Genomic DNA, 18,015 nt, shown 5'->3' with positions numbered 1-18,015 from the left:
TGTTATCTAATGTTTTTAAAATCATGAATACACTATAGGAATATTGCTGACAGCTCAGGTGGTTTCCTTTGCCAATGGCTATTCAGTGTGACAATATACAATTATGATAAGACTATGTAAAATGAATCAGCTACGTACAGTCGGGGCACATGAAGATGAGCATTATATTTTTACAAGTCTAATTGTGTCACATTCCGTTTGGATTACTGTCTCACTCTCATGTCCGTGCTACTTATTTCATAGCATAGTGATCACTTAATTTCCCAGCCGTATTTACTGCTTTATTGTGCTAACCTCTATTTGGAACATGACAAGCCATTACTATATAAAGTACAGAGGTTCGGACCTCTGTCATTGGTCACTACTTGTATCTGTTAATTATCAAATACATCACCAGTCTTCTGAGGTCTTTTCCGCATGTCCTCTACTCAATGTGCTATGTGTTTACTACTATTAATTGTAAACCTAGGAATATATTTAACCTACTACAGTGTACGCTATAGAATACACACAAGTATATATGCAAAGCACATATAGAATATGCACGTATGTGAAGAATGTACTAAACATAATTTTTTTTTAATACATTAAATTGTTATACAAATGGACACACAGCCAAACCTATATCAACAATTCATAAATTCCCCAAAAATATGATTTTTCATTCAGCATATGAAGATATCAGGAATGTTCTACAATAAACTCTCCCATCGATCCTACATTGCTCAATATATATCTGGAAAGAAATAGAAGTGTAAGAAGTAGAAATGCATTACCACAGCATTGCGTTCAACTCTGGCTCGAATTTGATCGATTTTCCCTTCTCTGACTCTGGGTAATATAGAAGAATCTGCCCCTTTGCAAAATAAGATGATATCACCTGCAGAAGCAGAGCAGTACAGTGAGGATCTATATGCTTTTAATGTTAATGGACACTAAACCAAAACCACAAGCTACCTTATGTAAAAAGTTATTAATGACATTTGTATACATATATGCAAAATATTCCATTCCTTGACAGAACTTGAGATATTTGGGTTAACATTTGCGCAAACTATTGTTCTGCTTTATTAGCCAGTTTAGCCTAGTTGTAATGTCCTTTAAAGGGATTACTGGACAGGAAGGCTATAGTACGTAGGAAACATGGGTAGGCTGGTCTGGGGGTCAGGGGGACAACAGCCCCCCCGGGCCGATCCCATAGTGTTATACCTTGGGCTGGGTGACTGGGCCACCTGCATTTTTTTCCCTTTAAAATGTTCCTGATAGGCTGCTGAGTAAAGTCTTGCCCCACGGGCTTAAAATTTGCCAGCCCTCCCCTGGTAGCACACATAATCTCAATTTTATTTCAAATATCTTCATTTCTGACAATAATACTTTTATGGGTAAAATTGTGAATGCCAGTTGTAGCTCTTTTAAATAAGCCAGTTTGTATTTAAGATTTTTTGGTCTGAATAGTTATATTCATTCAACTGTTTGGTAATTTATTAGAAGCCTTAAATACCCTGTCCCAACAGCAATAGGATACAACTAACAGCTACAACCATACCTGTTCAGTTCCACTCACATTAGTACATGCACAGATCCTAAAAAATAGGGTTCTCTATGCCAAATAAATGACTTTATTAAGAGTAAGTAACAAAACATTTTTGTATCACATGGGTTAAAGTAAAACATTCTGTTTAAGCAAAAGTATAGTCTGTGACTTTGTCTAGCGTTATCATGATACATAGTCCACTAAATGTTTGAAAATGAAGAACACCTAAAAATAAGCATTGTATAGTGCTACCTGCCCAGAACACCATAAATTAGCACCTCTCAATGGCATGTAGAAAATGAACTGTACTTTCACACCTCACTGAACAAGCGCATAGCATCATTAGACAAGAACTTGCTCCAAGGTCAGACTGCCATGCTTGTGAGTATTCAGGTGTAATGCCACATTTAATGTAAATGCTTAAAACCCCATAGGATAGATAAATGAAATACCATAATGTAAAGGGGGTTTTCTACTGATATTTACTGGCTCACCCTCCTGTGAGGTTTACGTTTTGCTTTATCTTTCTGGCTTTCTTCTGAGTTTTACAACAAGGCCTTATTCTCTAACAAGCACAGTTATTATGTGCCACCAGAGCACCTTGTCATATCCAAGGGACACAAAAAACAAAACTCTACACAAATGATAAGTCTTGTGGAATCAAATGGGAAAACAGCCGAAAAGGTAAAGCAATATACGTGGTAAAAGTTGCAAAGGACATGCACCTCCTTCAAAAAGGCCGCACATCACCTTTAATTTAAGTAATAAGCTAAAAGAATATATTTACTCAAAATAAGAGAGACACGTATCTATAGTAACATATCACCAGGAATTTTAAACAAGCTATAACAAAGATATCTGACAATGAAGCAGGAAGGAGCCGTGGGCCACAGGGGAAGCCTTGGAGGGCTGAATATGACCCTAAGGATGTCACGGATCTAATTAATGGAACAAAGCTGATTGTGAAAAACACAACTAACATGATCTGTTTTGCTGGCAATGTATATAGTAAATGATAAAAAAAACAACAACTCATAATGCACACAATCAGAGGCTCTCATTCACACAAACTTCCTTCTAGGTGGCCCCATAGTAAAGTTGTGTAAAGGCTTCCATGTACTGACAAACTGTGAAAACTCACATATACACAGGGGCAAGGTGGGCTCACTCCGCTGTGGGCCCTTTAACACCTGCAACTTAGGTGGTTGCACCTTTCTTCCCTCCTACTAAGGTGGACATATATGTGTGTCTTACTGGTGACTCAGTGCTTTAGTCACCACACAAGTGTTTCAGTGTGACCACAATGGAACAATTGTTAATTTTGCAGTATGTGTTGTGTAATTTGGAATTTTAATAAGTCTCCAATTGTATTTGTGCTAATGACCATCTCTTATTTCATTACTCTTTTGTCTAGATTCTTAGAGGCATCAGATTTTTGTTTTATTTTAAATCACATTCTTTAACTAAAATATTTGCTAAGCAGCTTGTCAGGGTAAAAGGAAAAATATTCTATGATTGTGTGAATTCACAACACGCATTGTGCAATCCATGTACTGAGAGTAACCAATATAAATGAATCGAATCAGAAAGAGAATTGAATGGACTGAATACATAAGTAATAATAATAATATTAGTATAAAGAGATGCAAGGAGTATAGAGCACAATGGAATGGGGAGGTGTATTAGCCAGAAGACAGGTGAGTAGAAGAGTCAATTAGAATGAACCGCAAGGTTTACATAGATGAAACTCATTGACAGTGTGATAGATGAAAGGGAAACATGCAGGTGAGGAATACCATGAGACAAGCAACTGTTTTCAACACTTGGCTTTGCTGATTGCTGGTCTTGCTCCTGCTGACAGTACCGTAGATTGTATCTGCAAGTGCTTTTACTTATGCTGGGCTGCAGCCGAGACAAACAAGGAAAAGGAAGGGAAATGTGCATGGAAAAATACGGAGTATGAATGGTGAAATGAGTACAGAAGTTGGAGAGGAGACCATGAACGGTCCCACACAGCAAAAAGAGTAAGGGGAGGGACAAGAATTTGGCCCCTCCCGCAACAACAAGCTAAGCTTTTCAATTATGTGGCTATAAAAGAGGCATAGTAAAGTTTATCATTAGGAGTATTTCTGCTCTAACCACCATTTAATGTTGATGAGATTATAGGTTTACAAACTCCTGTAGATACAAGGTTGCTATTTAAGCTGACAGCTGCTAGGTGTGTTCTAGAATACAAAGTAGTAGAAAGGCTTCCCATGTCATGTGTACAAATGTTAAAACTTCTAGTCTAGGTAACAAGTGCTGTGAATAAGCCTCTGTAATAACAACAGGTAATCTATGTCTGATATTTGCAACATGCAGCAAAGAATCGAGTGACTGGAAAAAAGCCAGAAAGGGCAGAATATAAAGGATATTTTAAATTTATGTATGGAGGACATATAACATATAATCCAATGAACTGTAATTAAGATCATCTCTAGCAGAGGTGTATTATATAGTCCTGCAGGGCAAACTGAAGTTATATTTTTTATATGAGCCAGGAACATAGGAACACATGACTGACTGGTTGCTCCTATATTCCATAATGATGTATGTCACATCCACTCTGGAACATCATTCAGACTTCATACATGGTTATGTAACATATCTATATGTATATTAATATTAAAGCAAGCAATATACAAATAAGCCTAACAAATGGTGACGCACACAGATGACAAAACGCTACCTGTAGCTGATCTCACTATGACACTCATTCGTCTCCTCACAGAATCAAATGTCAAAACTTGTAGCAATTCAAACCTGAGGATCCAAAGAGACACATTTCAAGGGGATATCTATGACAAATAATGAGTACACGAAAAAAAAGCAGAAGAAATACACACCTCTATACATCTATAAACAATACATTGTAATGACAACATACAAAATATTAAACAAATAGAATCAAGAAAATGAAAGCAGAAAATATAGTGTGTACGTCGGGTAGAACTTTGACTTCTTATCCGACGTACGTTTTGCCATTCTGGCTTTATCAATAAGTTGAAGGTGTTGTAATATATGGTACCACAAAACAATTGTGTAGAAGTACATACCAACCATCTATGAATCATAGTCCGGCTCCCACCTTAAGGTTTGCAATTATAATTAAGCACCTTATACCCAATATTTCACCAATATAGACCTGGAATTCATAGGACAATATATATATATATCTATAATATAAATGCTTAGTGGCGTGTGTTAGTCTGTCTCTGTGTGTGTGTGTGTGTGTGTGTGTGTGTGTGTGTGTGTGTGTGTGTGTGGAAAAAATAAAACCAAGCTGCAGCGCCACCTGCTGGGCGGAGTTATACACTGACCTACTAAATTCTTAGTGTGTGTGGAAAAAAAAATTCAGAAAGGGCTGAAATTTGGTATACTAAGATGTTTTTAATTTGTTAATTTAATTTGTTAATTGATAAAAGTGTTTATAAAGATTTAAAATATATATATATATATTTCTTGAAGGAGAAGTGACAGTTGGGAGTGGTTGGTGGTTGCCGGGGGTGACAGTGGGGAGTGGTTGGTGGTTGCCGGGGGTGACAGTGGGGAGTGGTTGGTGGTTGCCGGGGGTGACAGAGTGAGAGGAATGTGATACTCAGGACCGCTGAGAGAGATCCCTGTGTCTGGATAGACATCTGGATAGATGTGGCGATGAAAATGAAGGATGAGGTGATGGAGAAGAATGATGAGGTGGTGACATGTGGACAAAACCACGTTAAAAAAGGGCGCTTACGTCGGGAAGTAACGCTCTTCCCCTGAGGAGGCCTGGGCTATGGCCCAAATGCATGACAAGAACCTTTTTAACACCTTAAGTAGCTTGATTTGACTAGAATGCATGAGTATCATGCACGGGTTAACTTGTGTGTATATATATATATATATATATATATATATAATATGTTTAAATGATTAATAATTAAAAGTGATGTTGTAGTAATAAGACAAAATCGGAATGTGTCTTTCTTTTGCCATTGTGGTCTTTTAGTGAAAATATCTTATGTAGGTGAAAGTGCACCCCCTTAGGTAAATCAGATGACAATGAGTCATAAGATTTAAGAAAATAGGAGATTTGTATATGTAATATGTAATACGTCATGAATCTGAAATTTCATACGTACAGCTAGTGCAGAAAAACAAATATACATACAATGGCCCTTAAAAAGTCAACAGTTTTGTCTGTATTACAAATGACATTTTAAACAGATTGTTCGGCTGTTCAAGACAAATTTCAAACTCATAATTCATTATTTGTCTGCAGATTTAAAAATAAACAATCTGAAAAATGTTGATTACATAAATATTCAAACCATTACTTGTTAGAACCATATTTTGCTGCAATAACAGCTTCAAGTGTGTTGGGTTAAGTTTCTGCCAGGTTGGCACACTGTTTGGGAGTGATTTTTACCTATTGTTCCTTGCAGATATGCTCCAGCTAGGTTAGATGACACTTGTGAACTGCAATTTTCACAGATTCTCAATTGGATTGAGATCTGGACTTAACTTGGCCATTGTAGAACATTCACCTTTTTGTTGTTCAACCACACCATTGTTGCTTTGGCCTTGTGCTTTGGATCACTGCCCAGGTGAAAGGTCTACTTTCTCCCAAGGTTTAGTTTTCTAGCACACTGAAGCAGGTTGTCTTGCAATATCTCCCAGAATTTTGCACCATTCATCCATCCTTCAATTGTAACAAGATGCCCAGTCACCGCTGACCCACAATATGATGCTGCCACCCCCAAACTTCACTGTTGGGATGGTGTTTGCTGAAGAATGAGCAGTGTTCTGTTTGCACCACACACAGGGCCTGAGTCATTAAGGTGAGCAAGGAAAAAAAAAGGAATCAATTTGATTCTGGACAAACCATGTTACAATACAAGGGGTGCAAATTAGTTTACCACATACTGGCTGCTCTTTCATGTAGCGCACAAATACTTGATAGCTTTATTTTTAAACTAAAATTTAAAGTTGATCTAGGACATGCCCTCTAAGTATAAATCTGTCCCCACATTTTAAATTTATCTCCCCCTCCAATGCAACATGGTTTTGCAAAGGTGCAAAGTTAATCCTTTTTTTTTTTTGCTTTGCTCTCCTTAATGACATAGTGTATTGAAATATAGCAATATACTCTCTAATGAGCAGGAAGCCTATGGTCAAGAATGTTTGGTGCAGATATCCTTGTAAAAGTCATGACTAATTTGTACACACTACTCCCAGTGGTGTCAGACTGAGTCCATGCTTGATGTCTGAATATATGGCCTTCAGTAGAATTGTTTGTTCCAATTTTTATTTTTTTTAAAAAAATCTTAATGTAATACACCCCTAAAAGCTGGAATTATAGAGCATATATGTATTTTCCACTGCAACAGAAGTCTGACTGGCACAGGTCAATGAGCACACGGCATGATAAAGTAATAATTTCTCCATAGTAAATGCTTCAGCAGCTTAACCTAAATTCATGGGTTTCTATTTCTGAATCAGTCTAACAATATTATTCACGGATCTTGCTGAACATGAGCTATTAAGTTCACACAGATCAGTTGTAAAGAGCTATGGAACTGTAAAATTAGATGTCCAACTACAGCCACTTCTATTCATTTTCATTAGCTTTTTTTATCCCTACATCACTGCGTTCATTGGTAATTTCACATTGTGGTGACCAGTGTATCTCCTGACTCAACAAACTTACCTTTCAATGTCATTTTCCCTATTACAAATTTCCATGTAATTGTCCTTTAGCCTCAGAAATGTGTAGCCAAGTCTGAAAAGAGAAAGAAAGGTTACATTTTTGGAAGCTTCACTATCTGGGGAACTCACAGTCTGGGTTATGTATAAAAGCAACAATAAAGTATTTTGAAGCTACAAGTGCTAAATTTACACATTTAACCACACTAATCAAGCACACAACCTGCATGCAGCTTTTCCAGTAATATAAATGTACATACAATGGCATTTCTCATGTGTCCGAATCCAATGTGCTCACAACACAGTGACAGTAGATCATAATGCTGTGATCATAGGAAATATTCATCACTACAGTAATTGTGCTATATATACACTCACACTATTAGTAACAGGCGATGGACTGTGAACATTCCTTGCCTCAATCGTGTTCCAACTGTCACCCAATAGAAAAAGTATCAGCGTGTCCAAACAATGCATGGTGTTGCAGATTACAGTCTTCTGGGACTAGGTGTAACACTCTTAGGAATGATAGATTGTTGCTATGCTCTAGGTTACCATATTACACCTACCAATATACACAGTCAGTTAGCACTGAGAGCAATACGCTGTATTTTCTCCCCAGTGTTAACTTTGTTTAAATTGTTAATATGATGGTCTCATCGGATGTAAGTCATTTATTCTTCTTCTTTATTTATAAAGCTCCAATATATTACACAGCACTGTACACATTGAGGGGATTATGATACATATAAATAACATACAATTACATTAAATATAAGTTAAAAATAACTCTGCCCAATGAGAGGTGTTGGGAACAAATCACAATTATATCTGCTGCTGGGGAAAAGGCTTGGGGCTACTGTAAGGCAGAAGCATTAAGAGCCACCAATCTTAAAACAGCCTTTTGTGTCTGTCATTTATGCAGGGCCGCCGAGAGGGGGGGGGAGCGGGTACTAATTACCCGGGCCCGGCATGTCAGGGGGCCCGGCCCGGGCCCTTGCGCTGCTGATTTTTTTTAATTTTCAAATATTTTTTTTCAAAACGTTTTTTTTCCCTTTCTTTTTTTTTTTTTTTTTTTTTTTGGCAGGGGGGGGGGGGGGGGGCTCGGTCGTTGGTGGGGGGAGCAGGCTAGTTTAAAAAAAAAACAAAACATACTCACCTGATCGCGGAGCCGGCATCCCTCCTCTCTGCTGCTCTGTGCTCTATTCAGACTGTCTGAATGCTGGGTGTGATGTCATCATGTCATGCCCAGCATTCAGTCAGTCTGGAGCAATGGAGCACAGAGCAGCAGAGAAGACCAAGAGAGGAGAAAAGGTAAGTGAAGGGAGGAAAACGAGGGGGGCACAAAGGGGTTAAAAAACGGGGGGGCAGCATGACAGAGGGGTTAAAAAATAAGGGGGAGCACAGAGGGGTTAAAAAACGGGAAAGCAGCATGTCAAAGGGGTTAAAAACGGGAAAGCAGCATGTCAAAGGGGTTAAAAACGGGGAAGCAGCATGTCAGAGGGGTTAAAAACGGGGAAGCAGCATGTCAGAGGGGTTAAAAAATTAGGGGGAGCACAGAGGGGTTAAAAAACGGGAAAGCAGCATGTCAAAGGGGTTAAAAACGGGGAAGCAGCATGTCAGAGGGGTTAAAAAATGAGGGGGAGCACAGAGGGGTTAAAAAATGGGAAAGCAGCATGTCAGAGGGGTTAAAAAATGAGGGGGAGCACAGAGGGGTTAAAAAACGGGGAAGCAGCATGTCAGAGGGGTTAAAAAATGAGGGGGAGCACAGAGGGGTTAAAAAACGGGAAAGCAGCATGTCAGAGGGGTTAAAAAATGAGGGGGAGCACAGAGGGGTTAAAAAACGGGGAAGCAGCATGTCAGAGGGGTTAAAAAATGAGGGGGAGCACAGAGGGGTTAAAAAACGGGGAAGCAGCATGTCAGAGGGGTTAAAAAATGAGTGGGGGCACAGAGGGGTTAAAAAATGGGAAAGCAGCATGTCAGAGGGGTTAAAAATTGAGGGGGAGCACAGAGGGGTTAAAAAATGGGAAAGCAGCATGTCAGAGGGGTTAAAAACGGGGGGGGGGGGGGCAGCATGACAGAGGGGGTGAAAAAATGAGAGGGGCACAGATGGGTTAAAAAACGGGGCAGTATGGCACAGTGGGGTTAATAAACAGGGGTCAGCATGGCACAGTGGGGTTAAAAAATGGTGGGCAGCATGGCACAGTGGGGTTACAAAGGGGGGGGAGGCATGGCACAGTGGGATTGAAAAAGGGGGGGAGCAGCATAGTATAGTCTGATGAAGGGGAGCCAGATGAAGGGGGCAAAAACAGCATGGAGGGCACAGTGTGATCATAAGGCATGGCGATGATGAAGGGGCACATTATTGTAATATTGGAGCTGGAGGAAGGCCTAATTATTAATCGTGGATGGTATTGATTTAACGCCAGGGTTGTTTGGAATTATCTAAATGTAGCTATTTTTTTCCAAATAGGGCCCCCAGCATTCCAGGATCCAGACAAGCCGCAACTAAAGAAACATGCAGCCACAGGTGGAGAAAGTGAGAAGAACAGGTAGGAGAGAGCAGGACAGTATGTGAAATGTTGTGATTCTAGTAGGGACAATACCAATTTTTGGTGAATGTTGTGCCCAATGTAAGGTGTAGGCCAAGACTGAACTGTTTGTGTACACACTGCATTGTTTGTATACTACACTGTGGTGGTAGATGTCCTGAAAGTCAGGAGTGCTTGAACATATGTGACGCTCCGGCGAATTGAGAGCCTAGTGGTTTTTATGTTAGCCACGCCCCAATGGCACGTTTGCCACGCCCCAAAATGCATGACCACACCTCCCAAAATTTTTGCACCGCCGTTTGGCTAGCTACGCCCCTGAATGCATGACCATACACCTAAATTTTTTTGCGCCGCCTTAAGGCGGCGCAAAAAATTTTTGGGGCTTATTTGACTATGAGGGGGGGCCCCATGAATTTGTTGTACCCGGGCCCTGAATTCTTCTTGGCAGCCCTGCATTTATGGCCCAAGTATATGGCACTCTCATTGTTTAGAGTAGGACCACCCTATTAGCAAAATCACCGTGGTGGGTGGCTTCAACATACATTTGCAAATGTGTGCAACTGAGACTTTTGCATTTTTATCTACAGTAGAAATAGCAGATCTGTTGTTGGCTATAGCAGTGTGCTGGGGGGATTTGTCTGTGTTTGTTCCTTTCATGCTAACCCCACCCTTTCATGCACCTGCTATAGCCTATAAATTGATTTGAGCAACTTCCATTTCGTATGAGAGGCATGTTGGTGTCAGTAGCTGAGGGGGAGTGCTGACATTGGATTGCTATTTAGAGGCTTCTGGGGTACCTCTTTGGTAAGTTAGCTCTCAATTTAAAAACACATATGTATGGCCCAAATATATGAGACTCTCATTGTTTAGAGTAGGACCACCCTATTAGCAAAATCACCGTGCAGTGGTGGGTGGCCTCAACATACATTTGCAAATGTGTGCAACTGAGACTTTTGCATTTTTATCTACAGTAGAAATAGCAGATCTGTTGCTGGCTATAGCAGTGTGCTGGGGGGATTCGTCTGTGTTTGTTCCTTTCAGGATAACCCCACCCTTTCATGCACATGCTATAGCCTATAAATTGATTTGAGCAACTTCCATTTCTTTATTTATGTGCAGCTGCCAGTGGTACAGTTGGAATAAGGAGAGACAGTGGAAGGTAGAGACATGAAAGATAAACTAGTCATTATTGTAGAAATCTAAGACAGTCAACTGCTAGCAATTATGACAGCTGCTACCATTGTGGTGGCTGCAGAGATCACCAGGGTTGAAACAAAGATGGCAACAGCAATGACAGCTGAACCCTCTCTGGATTCAGCATCTGATCTGAGATGACGTTCCAATTGATGTTCGAAACAAACCTGTCCTTGGCCTAGGTATGACAACACTCCTCATTACCAGTCTAATTTCTCAATGCCATCACAAAATTTTTACTGTTTTACATTAGTCTTCACAATTGTTTTGTCAATATAGGAAAACAGAGTGGCTGGTGACTCAAATATCTATTTATATCTAATATATAAGCCTAGCGGCGTGTGTTAGTGTGTGTGTGTGTGTGTGTGTGTGTGTAAAAAACTATTTTCTCAGAAAGGGCTCATCCAATTGACCTGAAATTTGGTATACTGACATTATTTGACAAAAAAATTATAATAGTGAAGTCAGTTAACTTCCATCATCCCCCCTTCCCCCCGTGGGAGGGATAGTAAAGGCTAAATTTACCAGTTGAGGGCTCAAACTCTTGACCGTGTGGGTATTTATTTACCAGAGCCTGTGTTTGGTCATGGACAATTGTATGTCGCATTTTCACGAGTACGGAGAAGCAGTGATGTGAAAGTGCAGGTTATGAATACTGCCCTTCAAGTAAGACTGATTGAGCACAGCGATAAGGTGTTTAGCAGAAACGTTGTGTATCGAGAGGTTTTAGAACAGTAAGATGATGGAGATTAAGGATGAGGTGATGGAGAAGAATGACGAGCTGGTGACATGTGGACAAAACCACGTTAAAAAAGGGTGCTTACGTCGGGAAGTAACGCTCTTCCCCCAAGAAGGCCTGGCCTAGCCCCAAATGCATGACAAGAACCTTTTTAACACCTTAAGTAGCTTGATTTGACTAGAATGCATGAGTATCATGCACGGGTTGACTTGTGTATATATATATATATATATATATATATATATATATATATATATATATATATATATATATATATATATGATACTACCTGCAGACTGGAACTAGGAATTTGCCTGCAGCCATGTCAGATCTGGGCATTCAGACTGATCAATGAACTAGCAGATATATTGTCATTTGGCCACAATGCGTGTAGTTAAATCTGCAGGATAACTGATTGATTGGTGAACTAGGACAATGGGCAGGTGTGACAATAAATGGGCACTTTAGCAACCTTGTGCTTTTCATAAAATGGTAAAATGCAGGAAGGTTTATAGTCTGGTGTAATTTGAAATGTGAGAATTGCCATGTACTGTGCAATGTTTTCCAGGTACTAGGAACAGACAAAGGCCATCAGTCCCCTAAGTTTAGTTATTTAATGAACACTAGTCATGACTGGGGAAATTGAGCATGGGAACACTTCTAAATAGATTTAGAGTTACATACTGCTGTGTAAGACATGTAATTCATATAAGTTTAGTTTTCAACCAGAAATTCTTACCTTTGTATACCTTCAACAAGGGCAACTTCGTCAGGTGAGGAAGAAATGTACACACTGGATTTGCCAGACTGACTAGATTTTCTTTCACCATCTACATGGTCTTCATCTTTCACCTGCACAGTATGGCACAGGCAGAGGGCACGAAAGAACAAGTCTTCTCTCTCCTGGGAGACAAAGGGTTTACCAACATTAAGTGTTTAGCATCTAGTAATCCATAGGCTGACCAGAACCCACAGGAGATAAAAGGAAAAGATCAGCAATTAAAACCAAACATAATAAATAGGTTCAAAAGATCCAATTTTCCCACCTACTCTGTACCTTTGAGACGCACTTTCAACCTGGTCTCTAAAGCTCAGTACACACTACACAGTTTTCGTCCAATAATGGGCTCAATCAGCCGACATACGACCGCTCGTTCAAAAGTCGGGTCAGTGTGTGCAGTGACATGATGGTCGAAAGTCTGCCCAAATGGACGATTGTCGCCTCATTTGGTTGGTCGCACCGTTTAATATTTTCGTTCCAATCTCGTTTCCGTTGTATAGTGTGTATAAACTTCCGACCGATCCACAACAGTGTGTACAAAATTACAGTCATTGCTCACGACAACATGGCTGTAAAAAGTCGCTAAAGGGACGTCCGCTCTTCCCTTTATCGTCCTAAACAAGGCTAGTGTGTATGCAGTCCATGGACCGAGTGAACAGAACATCGATCGCATGTAAAATCGATCAGCATAAAAAGTTGGTTGAAAATTCTGTAGTGTGTACCTAGCTTAAGTGTCTCCAGCCCCGATTCTCACACCCACATTCCCGGGCACTGGCTTGATCCACTCTGGCCGCTCCCTACTATGTCTGCTTCCTTCTTCTACACTTCTTCCCCCTTTACTATGCTTCTCGTTACCATTTTGCTAATTGTCTAGTCTGTAGTTATACTCCCTAACTTCCTTTTTCGTTGCAGTTTATTCATTACTTAATTTTGTGGTTTGCTCTGATCCCCAATGTATGGCACTGCAGACCCCTTGTGGCACCTTATAAATAAATGATAATAATAATAAAATCTAACTGGTTATAAAAGGTCAACCCAGAAGTGGTTAAAATGCAGTGGAATTCAAGTACTATAATTTTTCAACCATTCCTTTAAGTCGTAAAATATATAATGTACATATCTCACACAAGAACCCTTTTTAGCAAACTTACATGACTTGTATTCAGCATTGCATTTGCAACTTATATGCTTACATTTTCCTTCTTTGGGCTTTATTTATTAAAGGGTGAAAACGCCCTATACATCAAAGGGTTGCACTGACAAAAGCTTCCAGCTTTAACAAGGATTGCGAAGGTGCATATTTATAGTTTATATAACAATTTCAGATATTGTAGCAGTACTGAGTAATAATGATAGTAATACCTTTCCTCCAGCTCCAGGGGATGAATCAATCATGTCAATGCCCATGCAGTCATGAAGGATCTGCCCATTACAGATAACATGTGGTATGTACACATGACCTTCAATGCAGCACTCAATGAACTCCATGTTGTTCTCTGTCAGTGTTCCAGTCTTGTCTGTAAATATGTACTCAACCTATAGAGAAACAGAGTAAGGTATAGTGAGGAAAATGAGACAATTTATTATTATAGTTCTGAATCTGATCATGAAACAAAAATGTGGGGAAATCCTTTAAAGACCAGTTCAATTTGTAAAACCTCAGAAGAAAATAAGACATCAAATTTAATTGAATGACAATATTATTGTTGGTAGAGTTAGGACTTGTACAGAGCGACGTTGAAAAACTACACTCCTTAAACGCATGGACAAAACTTTGTTTTTGCCTACGCATTTAATGGGTGCTCTCAAAGCCTCAGCGCAGCAAAGTGCTCTACGTACTTCATTAGCACTCCCATTTCCTTCTTATATTGTGCTAAGTGTTAATGCTCGTGAGCGCTGCAGGGACCATTGAAAGTGACGTAAAGTGAAAACTCTTGTCAGAAAGTGTGGTTGTACAGGTATATGCGATTACATTAGCTTTGGACTATTTATGGTAAAGCGTATTTACCAGTGGTTAAGAAAGCACATTTAACACGTAATATTAACATACGTGTGTAAGAGCCCATACTGCATTGCTCTTTTTTCTAAATGAGCACCCTTAATGCATTTGGTCACAGAAATGAATGCAATATAAAATGCTTATGCAAAAGAGGATCAGTCATTTATGTAATTACTGTCTATGACCCCACTGTTTGACAATGGAACGGCCTACTATAATGGACAGCATAAGTGATTAACAACACTGGGTATAATTGACACCTTCTGTTCGGAATGTTTCTAGTAAACTCACACACTCATCACCTCCATGAAATCAATGCTCCTGTGTATTTACAAATACAGCTGGTTTAATTCACACGGCTGTGGATACACACTGAACACCAGATGTGAAATTGCTAACAAATTGGTCATTTTGAAGTACAATAATTGTTGCAAAACTACTCAATTAACGGGCAATTATTATTTTAATAAAAGCTGATGCAATATGAAAAGGCATTTTCTGCCAATCACAAGCATGTATATATGCACACTATTGGCCTCATTTAGACTAAAGGCTCGATTTACTAAACTGCAGGTTTGAAAAAGTGGACATGATGCCTATAGCAACCAATCATATTCTAGCTGTCATTTTGTAGAATTGACAAAATAAATGATAGCTATAATCTGATTGGTTGCTATAGGTAACATTTCCACATTTTCAAATCCGCAGCTTGATAAATTTACCCCTAGTTCTCCTTTTCCAGCATGAACGCAAGCATAAAATTATGGTCACCAATTGACCTATTTCATTCATTCGCATTGCGGCTTCATTTGGAGCAAGTATTCATCATTCTATCAGGGATTTTTTCTTACTGGAGTACATTAGGAAAAAAATAGAGAAGATTCTATATGGATTTGATGAATAATAAAAAGTGATAAACTAAAAAGATTTATTTTCTTTATTTGAAATAATACTAATATAACATTCGGTATATGTATTTTTGTCTTACCATTAGTTATGTTTGTGAAACCAGAGTGGGTCCTTGCTGCCACAGCATGCTGACACTTGTAGTTCCTCAAGTGCCATTGTACTCAAGAATTTAATGAAGGTCAGGGCTTGCTGGGACTTGTAGTCCCACACACATACTTAATGATTTCCTCACTTTAAAACATAATCCTAGCTTCTGCCATCCAATTTAGCACAGGGCTGGTTTGACCAGAAGTCCCACATGTTTTAGGTGGGCCCAATTACTTAGGCAATTCCGCCCCATGCTGGAGCTGGTATTACATTATGACAGAGGGACCCCATTATCCAACCCTTTTTTTTTTATATAACTTTAAGTTGTAGAATAGTACATATATATGTGTTAATGTAGTGGTCTTTTAATGCCCTGCAAGTCACTAAATGGATGAACATCTATAGAACTGTAGCCCAACTACCAAATAATTTTGTCTGGCCCCAAATTACGTTTCTGAAAGAAACTCAAAGTTAAAGTACTGATACAAGAAACAACAACAAAAAATCCATACTAAAATCAATAGTTTAAGGGTCAGTTAGAAGAACTAAAGAGCTTTGACACAAGGCTAGGATTTCCTTTTATTCTAAGCACAGTAGTTCCAAGGTTAATAAGGATCACTGTAACTTTCAAGAGAGACATATCAGATGCCCATCCATTTTTGTACAGATTCAGTTTTCTTTTGTTTTTTTTAATAAGTGGCATTGCACAGCCATTGAATAATAGTGAAAAGAAGTAAAGAAGATAAAGATTTGGAGTAGACACAAAAAGTAAATGGTTTAAAAAGATTCATAAGCAACAGTGTAAAGTAGACAGGGAGACAGCTAAACAAAAAAAATCTAGCCTTATATAACAACTGGGCCCAAAACAACCAAACAGGTTTATTAGTATTGGAATACATAATGTATTGTGGAAAAAATGTGCTGTAAATTATGACAGGATGGGGTTATTAAGCGCCACTGTGCTCCATTATGCTTTGGGGTTTAACTGGTTTTCATCAATTAGTCGACACTGGCCACTCCTGCTGGTACACTTGGCCAAGCCAGGCACTCACCAGTTGTAGGAGGGTAATCTATGTAACTATTAGGCTCATTCACAGTCACCTGCTTCTTACACAAGCTCATACTACTAAAGAGTGTACAGCTGTTGGCCCTACATTTATACCCTTTTTTGTTTTGTTTTTAGTACATGTCTATGGGTGGATAAATCAGTCACAGCCCATTTAGCCAATCCACACAGACTCCTTTTTCTGCACACAAGGGTCAGCCTAGAAATCTTAACTATAGTGGTAGGGCTGTGTGTCCACTCCCCTGTCCACATGCAGTCAGTAGCCAGAAGAAGGGGGTGAGACCCTTTTCGTCACTGGAGCCTATTGGTCAGTGTGATTTAATCTTTAATCTTTAGATCTCTGATCCAGACTTGCTTAAACCATGGTCTAGTGCAGTGTTGGGTAACCTGTGACACGCCAGGTGTTGTGAAACTACAAGTCCCAGCATACCATTCCAGCAATAAGCTGCTATATATTGGCAAAGCATGCTGTGACTTGTAGTTTCACAAACATCTGGAGTGTCACAGGTTAGCCAACACTGGTCTAGTGTCACCTCCAAGTTGAATTTCGGCTCCACCTATAACCCTAAGCACCGGCCACTTTTGGGGTTTTGGGTTTTGGGTTCTGATTAGCTTGAGGTTTTGGGTTCTGATTTGTTTTGCCAAAACACCCCACGAAAGGTTTTGGTTCTGATTTTTTTTTAAAAAAGCATAAAAAGTGCTAAAATCCATATTTTTGTTTTTTTTTCACTCCTACACTTTTATTAACCTCAATAACATTCATTTCCACTAATTTCCAGTCTATTCTGAACACCTCACACCTCGCAATATTGTTTTTAGTCCAAAAGGTTGCACCGAGGTAGCTGGATGTCTAAGCTAAGCGACACAAGTGGGCGGTACAAACACGTGGCCCATCTAGGAGTGGCACTGCAGTGGCAGACAGGATGGCAGTTTGCAAGAGTTTGCTAGAGGTGCAAGATGGAATTGTCCTTGGGCCCTCCCGCCCACCCTGATGTTGTTGAAATAGGACATTCGCACTTTAACAAACCAATCAGGAACAGTGAACGTAGTTTAATCTCTGGTACTAATATTTCTGGACTGCAGGAACAGTGAACGTAGTTTAATCTCTGGTACTAATATTTCTGGACTGCAGGAACAGTGAACGTATTTTAATCTCTGGTACTAATATTTCTGGACTGCAGGAACAGTGATTGTAGGTAAATATTGCAGTACTAATATTTCTGGACTGCAAGAACAGTGAACATATTTTAATATTGCAGTACTAATATTTCTGGACTGCAAGAACAGTGAACGTAGGTAAATATTGCAGTACTAATATTTCTGGACTGCAAGAACAGTGAACATATTTTAATATTGCAGTACTAATATTTCTGGACTGCAAGAACAGTGAACGTAGGTAAATATTGCAGTACTAATATTTCTGGACTGCA

At 39.3% G+C, this 18,015-nt stretch overlaps 1 protein-coding gene across 6 annotated transcripts in view; it reads right to left on the bottom strand.

Annotated features, from left to right (window-relative positions):
• ATP11A (ATPase phospholipid transporting 11A) overlaps window positions 1-18,015 on the bottom strand; it is a 149,828-nt gene that overhangs the window by 32,948 nt on the left and 98,865 nt on the right. For all 6 annotated transcript variants that reach the window (XM_075200023.1, XM_075200025.1, XM_075200027.1 and 3 more), the window contains exons 13-17: window positions 13,887-14,060; window positions 12,483-12,646; window positions 7,263-7,334; window positions 4,263-4,336; window positions 777-880 (exon numbers count right to left, since the gene is read on the bottom strand). In XM_075200023.1, coding sequence (XP_075056124.1) covers window positions 777-880; window positions 4,263-4,336; window positions 7,263-7,334; window positions 12,483-12,646; window positions 13,887-14,060 — 588 coding nt within the window. The remainder of the gene's footprint in view (window positions 1-776; window positions 881-4,262; window positions 4,337-7,262; window positions 7,335-12,482; window positions 12,647-13,886; window positions 14,061-18,015) is intronic.

Source organism: Mixophyes fleayi, chromosome 2 (assembly GCF_038048845.1).
Source record: "Mixophyes fleayi isolate aMixFle1 chromosome 2, aMixFle1.hap1, whole genome shotgun sequence".
In the NCBI taxonomy this organism is placed as follows: domain Eukaryota; kingdom Metazoa; phylum Chordata; class Amphibia; order Anura; family Limnodynastidae; genus Mixophyes; species Mixophyes fleayi.
Note: the sequence above shows the minus strand (reverse complement) of the source record. Positions and strands in the feature narration are given on the sequence as shown.